Below are 19,876 nucleotides of genomic sequence, written 5' to 3'. Positions count from 1 at the left end.
ACAAATGCGCTTGACACAATGGATGGATGTATGGATTGTGATAAGAGTTGTGTGATCTCCCCAATAAAATGATTTTTTTAAAAGCTAGAACAATCGAGCAAGCTAAATTCAAAGTCGAAAAAAAGAATTAATAAAGATTAGGAATCAATTAAATGTAAACAGAGATTTTAAGATGCCCAAAAAGTCAATTTGTTGAAAAGATATTAGAGGTCCTGAGTAAAGCCTACAGCAAGTAGAAAAGTTCTTAATAGCTGAGAGCACATGCAGGCCCGATGGCTTCAGAAACGGTGATCCGATGTGACTCTGTGCTGGAGGAGGAGCTTCTCCATCGGAAATATTCCATATGGTATAAGATCTCCAGTGCACTATTAATCTATCTGCAGGGAAATGTACACCTATTCACTTTTTCAAAAAACTAGGAATGTCTCCATGTAGGGACACGGACCCGTTGGCACAGGCTCTGTAAAGGTGTGGCCACCCTTGCCCTCCTCTGCCCAGCAGCTCGTCTCCAATCACAGAATCACACTGTCCCCTCTGCCTCTGGTCTTTACAGTTGCTGTTGTCAATGTGAGCCCATCAAGTTAGAACTTAAATAAAATGATAAGTCGCTTCATCTCAGTACAAGTTAGATTTCGGGGGCTAAAATAATAATAGTGATAGCCCCAAAAGTCGAGTTTTTGAGTTGTACTTTTATTTATTTATTTTTAACTTTCAGAATGACAGCGAGTTCCATAAGGAGCTCTGGTGGTGCAGTGGTTGGCATGCTCCGCCGCTAACTGGAAAGGAAGTGTGTGGACCAGTCCTCTCGAGACTGACGTAAGAGGGCAGTTCCACTCTGTCCTCTAGGGTTGTATTAAATTAGAATTGACTGGAGGGCAATGGGTTTGGAGTTATTTTGTGGCTTAATTACTTTAATTATTTTTATTGTATTGAATTACTTGCTCCTTTTTTATAAATAAAACTTCCAGGTTTCTGAAAAAAATGAGAATGCTCCAATAGGAATTCTTTAAAAATTACTTTCTTAGCTAAAAACACAGGATGGCTTTCTTTTCTCCCATAGTGTCCAGGAAGCTTGAGGGTCTATAAATTTTATAAATCCAGTGACTTTGATAGTAGCCTTTTCCTGGATTTGAAAGGAAGACATAGTCTCCCAGGAAAATGGGCTGTTGGCCAAACAAGACAGAAATTTCAGAAAAAGAGGCATTTTCCAACATGTGATTTTGTAGTGTAAAAAAAGGCTATCAAAATTTCCAAATCCACACCAGGAAATACTGATATTTGTATCTACACAAACCTGAAAGTGTTCTTACAAGAGTGCTACTCAACCAGCATTTGCACTTTCCATGATAAAAGGCGAATGTCATGCCAAATGTAGCTGAAATCTGCAAAGCCGCTAAGTCTTATTTCTAAATGGATCTCCAGGTCTTATTTAAAATCATCTAAGCAAATTTAGTTATTGACCAAATTCTCTAAACATGATCTCAAGCTCTAGGGAAACCAGTCTTACGGAACTTATATTTGATTCTCAGGAGGGTTGTAACAGGAAGAACAGTAACAGAACAGGATCGATATTAATAATTTTCCTTGCAAGCCCATGCAATACTCCGGTGGATGCTAACTGGAGCCATGCATGCATTAAATCAGATATTTGTACTTACTATTACTGCTACTGCTGTCATTCCTAAGAGAGCTGGCTGCAACAGGGGGTAACATAAATGGTTTTGTGACACTGACCCTGGAATCTGAATAGAAAGCAATAATGTGTCAGTGCTGCAGGGTGCTTGACCCACAGAGTCCCCAAAAGGTGAAGTGCAATATCAGAGTACTTTTACAGGTATGCTTCTCAAATCTAGATGATTCAGACGCTATTTATTTCAAACTCTTTTATTTCATGAATGGGATTCACCACAGTTACCTTTTAGAGCAACGTTTGATTGCATACCTATGGTAAGGAATATAATAAAATGACAAGTTGCTAGTGATTCATCACTTAAAAACAATGAGAAGACAAGAAAACTAAGGCTTTGCATTACAGAGACCCAGTGAGAGAAAAAACCCAGAGGTAAGACTCTTCTAGGAAAATGATTTGAGAAGGAAACACCAAGGAGACTGGGGTGAAGGAAAATCTTGTTTTAAATAAAAATATTTTCAACAGCAAATATCAAGTAAGAGAAAAATATGAGGTACTATCTTATATACTATTTACTTACAAACAAAGCTTTCATTTAAAAATGACAATTGCTGTTTGGGCTTGAAAAAGCGGCAAATCCACAACCAGCAGTTTCTCATGCCTTTTATACATTAACACACACACATGTTTTCACAGCTACACAAGTATTTGATTCTGAGGTAGATTACACATTTAAGAATCAAGCTTCCTAATTATATTTAAAGTGGAGGTGCTTATAGGTCTTACCTTTCGCAGGACTTAATGTTGAAGAAAGCGCACAGTCGCTAATTTCAGAAGTCTTTGAAAAGTCCTTGATGGCATCTATGGATCTATTAAAAATTCTAAAGAATTCTTCCGGAGTAAATAGCCTGGGTTCTGGGTTCTTAGATCCTTTTATTACATTCTAGAAAGAAAGAAAGAAAAAGACAAGATCCAGCTTTATAATTTCAAGTAGTCCCACAGACTTAACTTTGGTCAACACAATACACAGACTCTAAATACCTAAGTATTTTTTATAAGAAGTGGAAGCCACAAAAACTTGGGTACAACAGGCAAGATGAAAGAAATAACATTTGTGTTGGGAATTAAAAGATGATTAGTGTTCATTAAATGGCAATGCTGGGAAGATTATGCCAAATATTTAGGAACATATGCTTCCGAGTTATGGTGTTCGGGCTGGAACCTACGAGATTACAGGTAGTGTTTCTGAGAGTTTTTTTTTAGAGAGTGAGTGAGTTAATACACACAAAACTTGGGAGTTCTATGTAGTAGATTCTAATTAAATTATTTTATCTATTAGTCCTTTAATGTTCAAGTCCACACAAAAGGTGTCTAAGAAAAGCTTGGCCCTCAGCACACTCTCTGAAGTGACATGATATCAATGAGATGATAATTCTAAGATTTCATTGATGGCAAGATACATTCTGATTTCAGAAATTAGAAAGTGATACTATAACCTACTGCCATTGACTCAAATCTGACTTACAACGACCCCGTAGGGCAGAGTAGGGCTCGTGCCCGGGTTTCTGAGGCTGTCAAACTTTAGGAAGGAGAAAGGTTCATTTTTTAGGAGGAAAGGATGGTGGCTTTGAAATGCCCACCTGGTTTTTAGCCGACGCATGTACACCATCACCAGGGTTCGTTAAATAAAACAATAGATATTGAAAAATACAGGGATTAGGTTCCTGGTATTCTAAGAGTTCAGAGAGTGGAGTACAAAAATGAGACAGGTGTTAGCCAGAAATGAATAGATGGAGGAAGAGAAGGTACATTCCAGACTTACGTTTACAACTTTAGGTTTAATTTCTACAAGTCCTGTATCCTATATCCTAGCCCTTTGGGCTCTACCAAAGAGGTCTCCTGAACTTTATTTTATCAGAGACCCAGCACGATGAATAATAAGTAATGCCATTTTTATTTCAAGACACAATATTAAAGCACTCACCACATGTCACCTAATGTCAACATTAGATGGAATCTGTGAGGAGGTCCTCATTCTAGACATACAATGAGGCACCGAGGGATTAAGTTTAGAAAGTGGATAAATGACAGGATTAGGATTTGAATCCCCAAACTCACTCTTCATCTCTGGGTTACAATGTCTTTATAGACTTAGAGTAAGGTGACCAGACGTCCCGATTTTTAACAATTCTTCCCGCGTCCTGCGGCATTTTAAAAAAGTCTCGATTTTTGGAAAGAATGCACGACAAGCTAGGGTATACAGTTTTCGCTGCCATGTGGCTATTTCGCCAGGATATGAGTTTTATCAATGGTGTCCTGCTTTTGTCCCGCTTTACCAGTGTTAAAATCTGTTCACCTTACCTTAGAGCTCACATCATTGTCATGCCTGTTTCCCAAATGTGGTAACAGCCAATTCTCAAATGCCTTGGAGGTGTCAAAAATGCCTTTCCTTGTGACCTATAGGGAGACTGAGGAGCCCCGGTAGTCCATTGGTTATGCACTTGGCTGTTAACCAGTGTGAATTCACCAGTCACTTTGCAGGAGACCTGGCAACTGGCTCCCCTGAAGGGTACAGCCTAACAAACTCTCTGGGGCAGTTCTGTGTGACGGAGTTGGAACTACGATTGGACTGATGGAATTGAGTTTGCCTTGGCTGGGATGATTGCTTGAGACATCATTACTTCTTTATATAAAGGTCTTTCTTATACATATATGGGTGTCACTGGATTTGTTTCTCTAGACAACCAGACCTAACACACCAACACTATGAATAAAAGGGTAAAATATCAGTGCTCACGAGAGGCAATTTTCCAACTAAACATCTATGAACATTTTCAACCTAATGGCAAAGTTTTGAAGACCTTGTTATTTTATAAAATAAAGAAAAAGATGGAGCTTTTTTATTTATATTGCAGTGAATACATTTTGTCTTTATGCTAAGTGAAAACATTAAAGAAATAATACTCATTTCAGCCCAGCAGCATAACTAAAAATACTTTTGTACTTGACTTTAAAATATTTTAAAGTTCAAAATTGCACAAGCAAAAATGCCCCTGCATGCCCCCACCATTTAGCATAGGTTTCAGAAAATAACAGGAAGAACGATCTCAATGAATAGAAGCTTACTGTAGATAAGTTTTCATCCACACACAGCACCAGGTCATCCACTATCTTCACAAGTTTGTCTATGATATAATAATTGCTCAAGCCTTCAGAAATACTTGAAAACTTGCTCAGAAGATCAGTCAAGCTGAATGTCAACTGTCTCACCATCTCACTTATCCAACAATGACTAGGCTGCAAAAAAATGAAAAGGATTTTAAGTACAGTAAACTCGGAGCACCTTTCAAAGCCAACAGTGATTCAGTCATTGACTTGTGGACAAAGAATTTTCCTATAACAGATTAGTTCTGGGATTTTGCTTAATTGGAGACTAACTAGTCTGCTTCCAAATGTACAAGTGCATGACGATGACAGACGAGCTGGAGGGTTTGCTCTTCTGTGGAAGAAAATCAAGATAAGACAGAGTCAATATTTACCCTTTAGAAGGAATAGTTATTTAGCAATATGTATTGTTTATTTTCTGTAGTCTCAGAAGAGCGTCAGGCACAGAGGGAATGACACAAAACAGCTGTGAGAGAGAGTACTACCATTCAAAGAATTGCCAGTCTTTGGGGGAGGGGAGAAAGGGAGGGATAGAACGCACTATAAAACAATGGATTAACAATGCCTGATTTTCTAAGGAACTTTACGAAGAGAGGCCGAGTGATTAAAACTCAATCAGCAAAAACTCTGTAGCTCACACAGCCCATCCAGGGTCCCATGCAGGACCTGGCAGCGTTTTATTCCATCATGAGTGAGGTCTCCCGGGGTCATGGGACCAAGTGGACGTGGCAGCTAATAACATGTTTAAAAAATGTCAAGGCTTCTGCGTCAACAAATGCATGAGATTATTTATAACCACCACCACCCTGGTAGAAATGTGACCTAAGAGAGAAAAAGTCATGTTGCCTAGTGATAGGATCAGCTACTTCATGGCCTAGTACAAAATGAAAATGTGTGGACCCTTGTTCTAAACGATTAAGAACATCAAGTTGAACATCAAGCAATTATTCAAGTATAGGGTCCTTATAGTGCAAGCTAAGTCCTGTCAGAGGGCGGATGCCTCCCATTTGTGAAGCTAGCCCTGCCCAGTGATCAGAAGCTCAAACCACGGAGTCAAGTATGAACTCAAAAACTCACCGCTATTGAGTGGATTCCGACGCATCATGACCCTGGAAGACAGGGTAGAACTGGCTCTGTCGGTTTCCAAGACTAAATCTTTACAGAAGTAGGAAGCTTCCTCTTTCTCCCATGGAGACCTTGTGTTCAGCAGCCCAAAAAGTAACCACTGTGCCACCAACTCCTTAGGCCACCAGTTGGGCAATGCTAATTCTCTTTAAATCAAGTTTGTCTGATCCTGGCAATGCTACCAGGTGAGGGGTGGACTGTTAACCACAAGGTGGGTAATTCAAACTCACCATCCCCTCCGCAGAAGAAAGAAGAGGCTATCTGATCCTGAAAAGATTTATAGCAGTGGTTCTCAACCTGTGGGTCGTGACCCCTTTGGGGGGGTCGAACGACCTTTACACAGGGGTCACCTAAGACCATCGGGAAACACATATTTCCCATGGTCTTAGGGACTGAGACACCGCTCCTCTATCCGTCTCCAGGCAGGCTTGCCAACATGCAGATACACCCACATATGAGTCCCTGGAGTGCAGACTGTTACCCATGCTACACCACACTTCAAGACAAAATTTCATTTATTTGTCATTAGAAAGAAATCTTTCACAATATAATCACATATTGTTTTGTGATGAATCACTATGCTTTTATTATGTTCAATTTGTAACAATGAAAATAAATCCTGCATATCAGATATTTACATGACAATTCATAACAGTAGCAAAATTACAGCTATGAGGTAGCAACAAAAATAATGTTATGGTTGGGGGTCCCCACCTCATGAGGAACTGTAAGAAAGGGTCGCGGCATCAGGAAGGTGAGAACCGCTGATTTATAGCCTTGGAACAGCTGTAACAATGGATCAGAATGGACTTGAGAGCAATGGGGTTGGAATATGAAATGGCACATATTACAAATAGAGTTAAAATAGTATCTGTAAGATGGGCTATCATTCATTTGCAAAATGGACATTTTATGTGTCAAGTAGATACCACATATTAATCTCTTTAAATTCATTTTTTAAATGAATATCTTTGCCTAGCCTCTTCTAACAGTCGACAAGGAAAAACCAAAACCAAACGCTCTGGTTTTGACCTCGGGCACTCTGACTCTGTGGCCTTTGCCGTAAATGCACGCGTTCCTTCAGGATTCTTTCTTTCTTTGTGGTTAAGGTGGAAAAGAGGTGGCCCTGCCTGCATTTGCTTGTTTCTTATTTTAAACTCAGGGACTCTAGAGTGCTTACTGCCACTTCTGTTTATCTCTATTTTCAAAGGAACTCCGTGTTTACATTTTGTAGTCTAGACCCTACTTAACTCTAACAACTCCTTCCCCACCCTCGCTATTTTCACAGACCTAAACCACAGTCTCCAGAAATCAACTTTTCCAGTAAAACCATTTTAACCTTCAAACCTATGATTTCTTATGATTAAGTCATGAAAACCATACCTTAATGTCTGCTGACAATCCTGAACAATTCATTGATTGTGGACATGAACTTCTTGAAAACTATAATACTATGATGCTGAGATATATGTTTTTAAAGATTTTGAATTCTTAATTCATTTATTATTTCTTCTTGATTGTGCCACAATTTTCTTGAAAACGACTGCCTACTCAACTCAAGGTTGGTTCTCTATTTTCATTCATTTGTTTCACCAGCTATGTTAGCCTTTTACAGTTCTTTGATTTATTAAACATAAAACTGAGGTAAATACAAAAGTATATGTCAGTCTACCTTGGCGAGCCTGTAAGGGAGAAAACTCATTTTGACTAGACTGTCAAGTAGTTTCGTCTTTTCTTTTTAATTGAACATAGTCAATGATTTGTGAAGAGAACACACGACCATGGATGAAGGATTTGATTTGTAAACTGATGTTTTTCCTGCCTTCTAATATTCCCAAGATGAGGATTATGAAGTGGGTGATGAGAGAGTGTAAAGTAAATGTAATTTTTCTTTTACCTTAATAAATGACAAAATTATCATTACCTCTTCTCTTTCATACAGCACCGTAAACACAAATAGTTCTACATACACATTATCGTTATCTACTGTTATTAACTCATACCATTCAGTGTGAGAAACGTGTGAGATTCAAGAGCACTTCTTTGCTGTTGAAGAAGGCGAAGAGTTAAGACTTCTGACAAAAGTCACACAAGATGTCAAAGAGGAGAGGTGGACAGTAGTATATATTCTCCAAGAAGATGTAACTTGCTTTATTCACTCGTACACACAGTTTCCAAAAGAAAAAACACAGTCCTTGCTTTGAAGAGGAAACTGGATTTTCCTGGACTCCAGACTCTCCATTTCTTTGTTGGTAGCTGCTGTCTTACACTTTCTGGGCTAATGATTACAGCTCTGGCTAGGAGTACCCCGGGTGGTTCTAAAAGAATTATGTCCTTGACTCCTAATAGGAGGGTGGCAGTTCAAACTCAAAGGCACCCAGAAGCACCTGAAAAGAAAGGCTTGTCAAATTGTTTCTGAAAAGTCAGAGCTTGGAAGGCCTTCTGGAGCCATTCCACTGCCACACACCCCGTTACCGTGAGCCGGACTGACCGCACAGCAATGGGTCCAGTGTTTGCTGTAGCTAGGACTGCTGGAACCACGTTTTAATTTCTAGTTCCTTAGGTGTATAACATGTATGCACCTCCAATACTGAGGAAACCGACAGGCTTGAACCAATAACCTTGCCACTGCCATGGAAAGCTTGGCTAAAGCTGTACACTTCTCTGGAGACTTTAAAGTTTCACTGAGCTTTCACTAAATGATGACGTAAAAGACCTAAGGAAAGAAAATGAATGCAATGGAAAGTATGCCAGATAGAACTAGAAATATGAGCGCCTTTCAAACTGGGCAGGGCCCTAGGTGCTGCAACAGCTTGTGCTGGATTAAAAACCACGAGACTGGCAAGTTCAAGTGTACTCAGTGCCACTGGGGAAGAGAGGGCTGGCAGTCTGCTCCTATAAACAATCATAGCCCAAGAGATCCCGCTGAATTCACTTCTCCTCTGTTCTGTTCACAAGAGCAGTGGTGTTTGTTTTTGTTTTTCGGTTGCAAGATTAACAATGACATTAACCATGCATATTCAAAGACCAAAGGTGTGTGTGTGTGTCTGTATATGCACACATACACATATATATAATTATATAGGGACTCTGTAAGGTGTGTTACCCGCCACCTCTGAGGTTCTAGCAGCGATGAACACGGACTGAACTAAGCCATGTGCTAGGAGAACAGGCGGGGGACTTGCAAAGTCAATCACACCTCTCCACTCCTGCCTTATGACTTGGCAACTTATTCTACCTGGGTTGGATTTCGAACAATAACATAAGCTTTCTGGCATTATAAGCGCAAAGTGGACAGAAGCTATGATAACATTTCATCATTGATGTACTTTGTCCTCCTTTCCATTTGATAGCTCCGCTTAGATACCTGAGGACTGCCTTACTTGCCCTGAGGTGAGCAGAGCGCCCTCTACAAGTGCTAGAGTGAAACATCAATGGGAAATTCTGAGGGAGAAAAGCCCTGGCTCCTAAACTGGGAGGCCTCTGAGGAATATTCCAGGAGTATCCAGCCATTCTTCTAATCTAACTAATCTAATTACAAGTCTTAGCACCCAGTTTGATTGTTTGTTTTGTATCTTTAACGTCTGTTAAATATCAGTGTTGCCAGAATCAGAGGTATGAATGGCCAAGGAACAAAGCATTCCTTTCTCTCTTCTGGCTCTTCCAGCTTCCAAGGACCTCCTGGTCTGAGCAATTAAAAGAATCGACAGCCATTTTATGTGGATCACAGAATAATGGGAAAATCAAGACCTAGAGCAATAAAGCAACTTGTCCCAGTAAATTCCAAAGACAACAAGTGTAGAACTCATTTGTCCAGTTTTTGTTTGTTTGTTTTACTTTGTTTTGTTTTGCAATCAGAAGTACAGTCAAAGCAGACTGACTCTCTGTTGCAAAAGCTAACACACTCAACTACAAATGAAAAGGTAGGAGCTCTGCCTTCACCCAGACATGCCTCCACAAAAAGTCCTGGGACTTTCTCATGGGAAATGGAGGGGGAGGGGACGGTGCACGGGGAAAGGGGAAACCGGTCATAATGATCAACATAGAGCCCCCTCCCAGGGGGATGAATAACAGAAAAATGGTTGAAGATAGACAGTAGTCGATGTAAGACATAAAAAATAATAATAATAAATGATCAAGGGTTCATGGGGGGGGGGGGCATGAGCTGATACCAAGGGCTCAAATAGAAAGAAAATGTTTTGAAAATGATAATGGCAACACATGTACAAATGCGCTTGACACAATGTATAGATGGATGGATGGATGGATGGTGATATAAGAGCCCCTATAAAATGATTTAAAACAAAACAAAAAACCCTCCGTAGTAAACCGTTCTGCTCTGATGCACACGGGGTTGCCATGAATCGGAGCTGAGTCACTGGCGTCTGGTTTCTATAATCAAGGAGCACAGGCTGGGATATGTAGATATATCAATCTGCAGATTCACCATGTCTCATCTGGCCTCGCATCTGTACTCTGGCACCTTGGCCCTCAGGATCAATGAAGCTATCTCTTGAGATTGGCAGCGAGTCTTCCTGCTTCATTTAAATGAATCTAGAACCCTACTGATGAAAGCAATGATCTCTAAGCAATCGCGACAAACAAATCAAGAAATGTTCATTGAGCTGCCATTGTGAGACTTCCTTTATCATCCTTCTGGGGTTTGCACTCCTCTGGCCAGGATGTTGAACACCCCGCTGCCTGCAGGGGACACCCCAAGGCGTAGGGAGATGTGAAACGATTTGCAAACTGTAACATTGCGGGTTCACATTACGAGCATCTCCAAATCAAAAATCTTAACTCCTTTTGGGGAATAACTGACTCTCATCATCCCCTTGAACGATTGCTTTGTGTCTTCAGTCTGTACTTTAAACTTTGACTTTGGCATTTTCTTGTTTGAGTTACAGTGATGTAGAAACCCTAACCTGATTAGGGCAGTCATCAACCCAAACAATGGAAATACGTGTTATTTCCTTGGGCAGGCCTATAAATGGCTACGGACCGGCAGAAATAGCACAGGGAGGAAGGACCAGAATGCGGAGTGAAAGCCACAGCGATGAACTAGAGGTCTGCTTCCAGTCTCGACTCCGGCAACTGACTTCATGACTCAAGTCAAGATGCTTCACCTCTCCAGCGCTTCCTCTGCCCTGGCTGTGAAGCTGAGGGGTTGTCAGATCTGTGTTGTCCAAGACGGCAGCTATTCTTCACTAGAAATAGCTACCGAAGGTAGGGCAAAGTTCATCAATGAAACAGCGATAAAGTATGTTTTGTCCATTTCTAGATTCTCATTATGTATTCTCATGTGTTTATCCAATTCATGAAGAATAATGGCACGTTAAACCTTTTCAGCCAATTGACCTGATTTTTAATTAAAAACAAAACAAAATAAAGCCGAAATTTACCTGAAGTGGGGCTAGTGTGACTAAAAAATGAAAATGTTCACTCGACTTAATTTTAAGGTGTTTCACTTTCAAAATCTATCCTGGGAAAGTTTTAGTCTATCTAGAATAACTTAGGTTGGTGACTCACACTTTTAACTGTAAGTTTTATAAAAATCGAATGCTCGCGGAGGAATTCCTGAGGGGTGAAAAAGGTGGGTGCAATCAGTTGCTAACCAAAAGGTTCCTCCGCCGAGGCTCCAGTCCACCCAGAAGTGCCTGGAAAGAGAGGCCTGGCCAGAGCGACGATACCGAGGGTAGAGAACAGGGGAACCTATCACAGTGATCGAAGTAAAACACACACACACACACACACATGCACGCGCACAGGACAAACAACAGACGTGGGTGCTGGGAGACAGCGCATGGTGTATGATATGAAAATAAAAATTATTTATAATTTATCAAGGGGTCACAAAGGTGGGAGGGTGGGGGAAGGAAGGAAAAAAGAGGAACTAATACCAAGGGCTCAAACAAAAAGAAAATTATTAGAAAATGATGATGGCAGGGTATGTACACATGTGCTTGATACAATTGATGTATGGATTGTTTAAAAGAGCTGAAAGAGCTGCCAATAAAACGATTTTTTAAAATTTGACTTTGAGTTTACTGCTGAAGTGAGAACTAATGGAGTTTTAACAACTGAGAGAGATTTCTTCAAGATTTGGAAATTACTTGGGAGCTTCTGAGTAGCTAACTAACTGCATACACCAATGTTTCTGAAAAGTGCTTGGAAATAAAAGGAGGGAAAAACTGATCTCCAGTCATCAGATATTAACATTCAGTAAAAAAGAGAAAGTAAAACAATAAAATATTAATGATAATAATGACATCTGATGACTATCATTTGCATAACTTAAGGCTTTCATATATTAAGAACTTATCACAACAGCACTTTGAGGTAAGCATATTAATACAGAAGGTATTAAACTGTTTTATGTGGTCATCTCTCCAGAATGAATACTCTTGGGACAAATTCAAGAGAAACTCAAGAGCAGGCACCATAGGAGTATTGATGGCCACTTCACCTCTAACTCACTGCCATTCAGGCAACACTGCTTCACAGTGATGGACAGGTCAGAGTAGAACGGACTCTTTGGGATTCTGAGACTCAATCTCCTTAAGGGAGTAGAAAGCCTCAACTTTCTCTATAGAATGGTTGATGGTTTTGAACTGTTGACCTTGTGGTTAGCAGCCCAATGTGTGGCCTACCATACAAAATGCTCAGCCAAGAGTAGGTGTGGGGTCCATTTTTACTAGCCAAATGATAGGAGGGGAAGACGGTGTGATCTGGAGCAGTGTTGAATGGCCTTGTGGGAAAGAAGCTAACCTGGAGATAGATGAATGCGAAGATGTTTTATACCCCAAGATGTCTCAAGATTCTGGGGATCAAATTTGGATGAGTGGATGGCAAGGGCACACTGGCTGGGGGAAACCACACTAACCACGCCTTGAACTGGAGAGTAAGTTTGGCGACTTGAAGAGACATTTGGTTGTGGTGGCAGATTTGTGCTGGAAAATAACAGGGATTAAGGTTACATGGTGAAGGTGGGGCATGATTTTGGAGATTCATGAACATTAAACTCAAGAATTTGATTTCAGCCTTAATGAACTGGAAAAGAACAAGTCCCCAATTTTTGTATACAGATAAAAATAGTTACCAGAAGAAAAAGGGGATCTACTTTCAAGTGGAGGAAAAAATGATTAACAACATTTTTAGGACTCTAAGGGAGGAGTATGCCTGGTAATGGCCACCTAATGAGCTACACTGGCCTGAGTTTCTGTCCACATCCTGGGAACTGAGGCCAAGTGCCATAGGCTGGGGCATTGAATCCTGGATCTTCAAGGCAGACAACACACTCCAAAAGCCAGACCAGAGGGAGTTGATGTGGAAATTCCACTATGTGTTTACCCCAAACACACCTGTAATCTGAGAATTTAACTGCAAATTCATAGTGTTTAAAGAAGACAGCAATACCAGGAATACTGAACCATCAGCAGGCACACAAACATTGAATTATTACATCAATGCCCTATATGCTATATTAAGATATCTGTTATTCGGGAAAACCTGTGATGGACACTGTCAGCGAATATTATTGTAAATTTTGCCCAACAACCAACTCCCATTGTTTGTGTTAATAGTGCCCAACTACATAAGAGTTTATTCTGTACAGGTGAAAAATTCAGGTATTGCAATATGCTGTTAGCCTACATTAGTCCAATATCCCTCTCTCAAAAGTGTTTTAAAAATTAGTACCAGGGGGTAATCATTAACACTATTAATGGATGATTCTTATGCTCCAATGAGATGATCAATAGAATTCTCTACCATAAACTAGCAAGGAGGTCTCTAAGGGGAGTCAAAGACAGATAATAAACATCGATCCGGGAATGGAGTTTCTGGGCTCGCACTAAATCCCAACTCCATTTTAAGAACAAATAGTTCTTATAATATGGTCCTGCTTGATACTCGTCCACAAGAAGAAAATACAGAAGTATGGATACTATGATCATTGAAGACAAATGGATGCCTAAGCAAATGTGGTGAAGAAATCTGATTGCTATCTCAAAAGATATAGTGTGTGGGGTCTTAAAGGCTTGATGTTTAACAAGCAAGCAGCCATCCAACAGAGAAGCAACAAGTCCACATGGAAGAAGCACACTAGCCTGTGTGATCATGAGGTGTCGACGGGATCAGGTAACAGACATCAAAGACCCAAAACAAACATACAAACAAAACCCCACATTGTTTAGAATGAAGGGGGTCGGAGGAGAGACCCCAAACCCATCTGTAGACCGTGGAACATCCCCTCACAGAAGGGTCATAAGGAAGTCAACCAGGGCGCAGTATAGCACCAATGAAACGCACAATATTCCTCTGGTTCCTTGAGGCTTCCTCATCCCCCACTATCATGACCTCAGTGCTGCCTTTCACGCAGGCTAGACCAAAGCATGTACACAGGTATAGATATGAGCTAACGACACACGGAATCCAGGTCAGATAAATCCATCAGGAACAGAAATAGGAGTATCGATACCAGGAGGGTAGAAGAAAGGTGGAGAGAAGTCAAGAGGAAGGGTGAACTGTTTGTAATGATCGACACATAAACACACACCCACATACCTCAGGGGGATGAACAACAGAAACCATGAGGGAAGGGAGGCAGCGGTCAGTGTAAGATACGAAAATAATAAGAATTTATAATTTATCAAAGGGTCACAAGAGTGGGAGGGGGAGAAAGAGGGAATAAAGAGGAGCTGATACCAAGAGCTCAAAAAGAAAGTAAATGCTTAGAAAATAATGATGGCAACATATGTACAAATATGCTTGATACAATTGATGTATAGATTGTTATAAGAGCTGTAAGAGCCCCCAATAAAGTGGTCTTTAAAGAAAAGGACATTTATGTACACCTGGAGATTTGATTACTGAGTGGATGTTTGATGGCATAAGGAATTGCTGTTAATGGTTTTAGTATACTAAAAACATCATCCTTATATATTTTTAAATTCTGATCTTTTAGAAATAAAGATATTAATAGAATAAATAAATAAAACAAAACAAAAGAAATATGGATGCTATAGGAAAGCATGGTGAAGTTTGTTTTGTGGTTTTTGGGAGACGAAGCCCAGGATTGATGAACCTATAGAGACACAAGTAGAATAAGGTTCTTGGGGGAGTATGATGGAGGAGGGGGGTAAAGAGGAGGTGACATCAAGGAATTCAAGAAGGAAGAAAATGGTTTGAAACTGAGATTAGAAGCAATTGCACGATATTGTTTGCTGTGATTGAATTGTGAAATGATATGATTTCTGTAAGCGCTCCCTCCCAATAAGATGTGTTGTTTTTTTTTAAGGAAAAAAATGAGCAGAAGGCTCAAGTGAACCATGATTATTCAATGGCATGATACAGCTTTTACAACGAAGAGACTCCTAGAAGGGATAAGTCTCTAAAAGTAACAGCTCTTTGAGGAGCTCTCTGTGGGCTCGAGCACAGGAGCAACTGTGAGGATGGCACGGGACTGGGCGGTGGTCCCCTCTGTTGTGCACAGGTTCACTGCGGCTTGGAACTGACTTGAAGGCACCTGACAACAAGGGCATCTAAGAGGAGATAACCATGACAGACTCTGGATGTCATCAGGATGAGCCGTGGGATGCACAATAGGCACTCACGCCATCCTATTAACCTTGAGGTGACTATCCCATTTAAACGTGTGCCACGGTGACCTATGCTCTTATCCTCTTCCTTTCTTCTCCACTTCTTTCTTTTTTTTACTTTCTTTCTAACTACCCACTTCACACACCTGCCCCCCCCCCCCACCGCTGTTGCCCTGGAAAATATTTATTAGGTGCCTACCATGAATATGGCTCTGAGGATCTAAGAAATAACAAACAAAATAGAATATAATCCTTGCCTTCATGAAATGTAGACGTAGGCTAATGGGAGATTATCAAAGAATCGGTCAAACAAATAGATAACTCCTACTCTTAGAATTGATATGAAAAGCGTGCTTAATTCTAATAGGAGGGTGGGCTTCATCAAAGAGGTCAGGAAAGACTTATTTAATGGAGTAAAATTGAAGACTGAGCCAGTAATCAACTGGACAAAGGGAACGGCCAGGACTGGGAAAGACTTCACAGGGCCAGGGAAAAGCAGGTGCAAAGTAACCGTGGCAGCAGGGAAGATGTTCAGAAGAAGGATTTGGAAAGGTGCCAAACCAGATTCTCAAGGTCTTGGTTAAGGGAGCTCCTTTTCTGGTTCCCTAAGAGCAAACTCATTCAAAGTATATAAACAAGGAGGGTTAAAATGGTTTACACAGTATCCAAGTATTTTTTGTTATTAGGTGCCCTTGAGCTTGTTCCAACTCCGAGCGACTTTAAGTATGGCAGAACAAAACATTGCCTGGTCTTGGGCCACCCTCATAATTGCTGCTATGTTGTAGCCCATTGGTGCAGTCACCGTGTGGTTCATCTGGTTGAACATCTTTCTTTCTTTTTTTTTGCTGACAATATACTTTACACTGAGTATGGGGACTGACCCCTCCTGATCAGATAAGTCTGGGAGACGAAGTCTCACCATCCTTGCTTCTAAGGACCAGTCCGGCTGGACGTCTTCCAAGACAGATTTGTTTGTTCTTCTAGCAGTCCATAGGCGATTCAATAGTCTCCTCCCATGCCATAATTTCAATGTGTCAGTTCCTCATTCTTCATCATTGTTCAGCTTTCATATACATACGACATGGTTAAAACTACGGTAGCTTGGGTGAGGAGCACCTTTGTCCTCAAAGTCACCTCTCTGAGAGATGCTGTGCAGCAGAGGAGTCCAATGCAATGTGTTGTCTGATTTATTGACTGATGATCCCATGGGCACAGATTATGGATCCAAATAAAATGACATCCTGGAGGTCGATCTCTTATGCATTTATCACGATCTGCTTTATTGGTCCAGCTGTAACGATCTTTATTTTATGTTAAGATGCAACCTTGCTAGATGTAGTCTTTGCCCTTCACTAGAATGTCCTTCAGGTCCTCTTCACCCTCAGCAAGAAAGGCTGTGACATCTTTGTATTTCCGGCTGTTCATGAGCCTTCCTCCAATTCAGCTGTTGCATTCTTCTTTACAGAGTCCAGCGTCTCACACGATCTGGTCAGCATGTAGAGGAATAAGTACAGTGAAACGTCATCATAGAGCCTGGCATACCCCTTTAAACCTGCCGTGAAGCATTCAGTGTCACGTGACTTCCTCTTGATCTATGCACAGGGAGTGCTGGAGGACGAAGAAAATGCTCTGAATTTCCATTCTTTGCGTTGTTATCCACGGTTTGTTATGATCAACACGGTTGAAGGCCTTTGCATAGCTAATACAGCACAAGCATCTTTCTATTCTTGTCTTTCAACCAAGCTCCATCTGCATCCTCGAATAGTGACACCTGAGGCTTGCGGCTCTCTTTTCTTTGGTTCTTCAGCCTGAGAGCTGGTGTGTGTGCTCCTCTCGTCTGCGTTCTCACCACGTGGATTCCGTCTAGAAAATCCCTCGGGGCCGTTCGGGGCAGTTCAACTCTGTCATGTAAGGGTCACTGTGAGTCAGAATGGGCTCACCTCACAGCAACAACAAGGGTTTAAAATAGAATTGGTAATTATTGTTGGGCTTAAATACTAACTGCTTAATGACACTGCTATTTGTGACAGAAAAGTGGCTATGTAATTCTTTAAGAAGGCCCTTTTAAGGCAGCCTTTCAGGAGTGTTTAGTTGATTTTAAAATAAAAGCAAAAATTAAAGTGTTTCTATTCTAGGATCTTTTTTCTGTTCAGTAGCTAAGGTAGACTTTGATCTCTTTGGCCTTAGAGAGCTCTCTGGCCCCCACCCTACTCCACTCCACCCTCTATTGTTTAAACACAAAGGAAAGGGCAGCTGGAACCCAGGGGAGGCTAACTAACTGATCAGGGGTCTCTGGACTGTGAAGCTCCTCTGGTCTTGGCAGAAGCAAACGTTTTAAAATGATGGTAAAACAAAGGGTCAGACCCCTGTTTCTGGCCAAAGCCCTACGCCCAGGCGCATTTTTCTTGCCAATTGCAGGAGCCAAGAACAGTGTTCCCTGGTGGTGCCAAGATGGCATGCCAACGTCAGATAATAGCAGGCTTTTCTCAATTACTGAAACAAGAGGGGGCAAATGTGACAACGAATCAACTTTATTTTTTTCTGCCATGCTTGGCTCTTGCCATCCCTAACTGATACTGGCATATGTGAGTACTACCATCTATGACTACACCAACACAAAACTTACTTATCTGTGTAGTTATTTTCAATTTAACACAGGCTGTTTTTCAAAGAACAGCATGATTTCCTTCAGTCAGTGGGAATCACTGTCCTAAATGATGCTAACAGTCAAGAGTTGGGGTGGGTCTTTATGATCTATGTACTACTCGGACAACACTGTGTCTCATTGTGGCAATTATTGTCTGATCGTTGACTGACATGCCGCCAAGCGGATCCTCTACTCACAGCAACCCCAACAGGAAGAAACACTGGCCAAGTCTTGCCCACCTTCAAGGTTGAAGCCATTGGTACAGCTACTGCCTGCTCCATGGATTTTCCTAACCAGTTACTGAGCAATTGAATAATTAGACTAATTACATTTTATGATGCCAATTCCCCATTCTTATTTCCAGTCAACTCTAACTCAAAGGCACAGACATTTACTTAGCAAATAGCTTGCCTTGAGAAGAACTTCCTCAGCATCAGGATACATTCCTTAAGGAATTTTGGTACTCTATATTAGAAATACTTACCAATGGAAGAACATTGCCTTTATTATTCTCTTGAATGACACAATTGGGGTCTTTGCAAGGTACTTTTAAACACAAACACGATGCCCTGGCTATCGAGTTGATGCCGACTCATTGGTTTGCTCATGCTATCAATTTTTACAGCTTCACTTTTCTCCAATGGAATTGAGAATGGCTAGTGGGTTTGAACTGTAGATTCTATAGTCAGCAGTGCATCACTTACTGACAGTACCATAGAGCTCAATAAATGGTTACTGCGAAGTTGGCAGTTTGAAACCACTAGTCACCCAGAGGGAGAAAGACGAGGTTCCTATTCCTGTAAAGCAGTGTTTCTCAACCTTCCTAATGCCACGATTCTTTAATACAGTTCCTCAGGGTCGTTCAACCCCCAAAGGGGTCGCAACCCACAGAGTTAGATCTTGGAAACCCACGTAGGCAGTTCTACCCTGTTCTATAGGGTCACTAGGAGTCAGCATCAACTGGATGGCAGTGATTTTGGGTTGCTTTGGGTTTATCGTATTTTAACCTGGTGATAACATGGATGGGGCCCTGGTGATAGTGTTGGCTACTAATTGGACCACCAAGTGAGAGGTCAGCAGTGTGAACCCAAGTCTGCTCCATGGGAGAAAGATTGGGATTCCTGCTTCTACAGACTCACAGCCTCGGAAATCCTAGGTAGCAGTTCGACTCTGCCCTACATGGTCACTATGAGTTAGAACCACCCAGCTCAGTGACAGCGGGTCCGTACAAATCACTCAAAACTGAAGACATCTTGCACGAGGTAGATGAATAATGTGTTTTTGGTAAATTATGGAAAGATGTTGACTGGCAGAGCCAAACAGAGAGAAACATATATGGTTCTAAATTAACTCAAGGGATCCTCACTGACATTGAGTCAGTACCGACTCATCGTGACCCTATAGGACAGAGTGGAACTGAGACTGTAATTCTGGGCAGGAGTCGAGCGCGAGGGGTTGGGGGGTCAGGGTTTCCGACCTTTCATTTAGCAGCCCACATGGAACCCACCCACCCCCCATGAACACTTTATGGGACACTCTAAATAGTACAATGAATCAGCATGGGACAACATGATGTGCTTCAAATGTACATTAAAAAGACAAGCAAGTTGTCAAGTGATGTACATGAGGGTAAGTAAAAAAAATTATTGCTACCAAATAATGGGAGACTTTATTGAACAAAATATAAAACGGTGAAACTACTGTTTCTCA

At 41.1% G+C, this 19,876-nt stretch overlaps 1 protein-coding gene across 5 annotated transcripts in view; it reads right to left on the bottom strand.

Moving 5' to 3' along the window:
• The window catches only part of KITLG (KIT ligand), a 107,208-nt gene that overhangs the window by 21,387 nt on the left and 65,945 nt on the right, over window positions 1–19,876 (bottom strand). For 2 of the 5 annotated variants that reach the window (XM_045291820.1, XM_045291815.1), the window contains exons 4-6: window positions 4,757–4,927; window positions 2,417–2,573; window positions 1,659–1,742 (exon numbers count right to left, since the gene is read on the bottom strand). In XM_045291820.1, the coding sequence (XP_045147755.1) occupies window positions 1,659–1,742; window positions 2,417–2,573; window positions 4,757–4,927 (412 nt within the window). The remainder of the gene's footprint in view (window positions 1–1,658; window positions 1,743–2,416; window positions 2,574–4,756; window positions 4,928–19,876) is intronic. The other 3 variants (XM_045291833.1, XM_045291827.1, XM_045291823.1) reach the window with 2 other exon arrangements.

This window comes from Echinops telfairi, unplaced genomic scaffold (genome assembly GCF_000313985.2).
Source record: "Echinops telfairi isolate 266 unplaced genomic scaffold, ASM31398v2 ScPeMD7_2;HRSCAF=8, whole genome shotgun sequence".
Taxonomy (NCBI): domain Eukaryota; kingdom Metazoa; phylum Chordata; class Mammalia; order Afrosoricida; family Tenrecidae; genus Echinops; species Echinops telfairi.
This window is presented reverse-complemented; position numbering and strand designations above follow the sequence as displayed.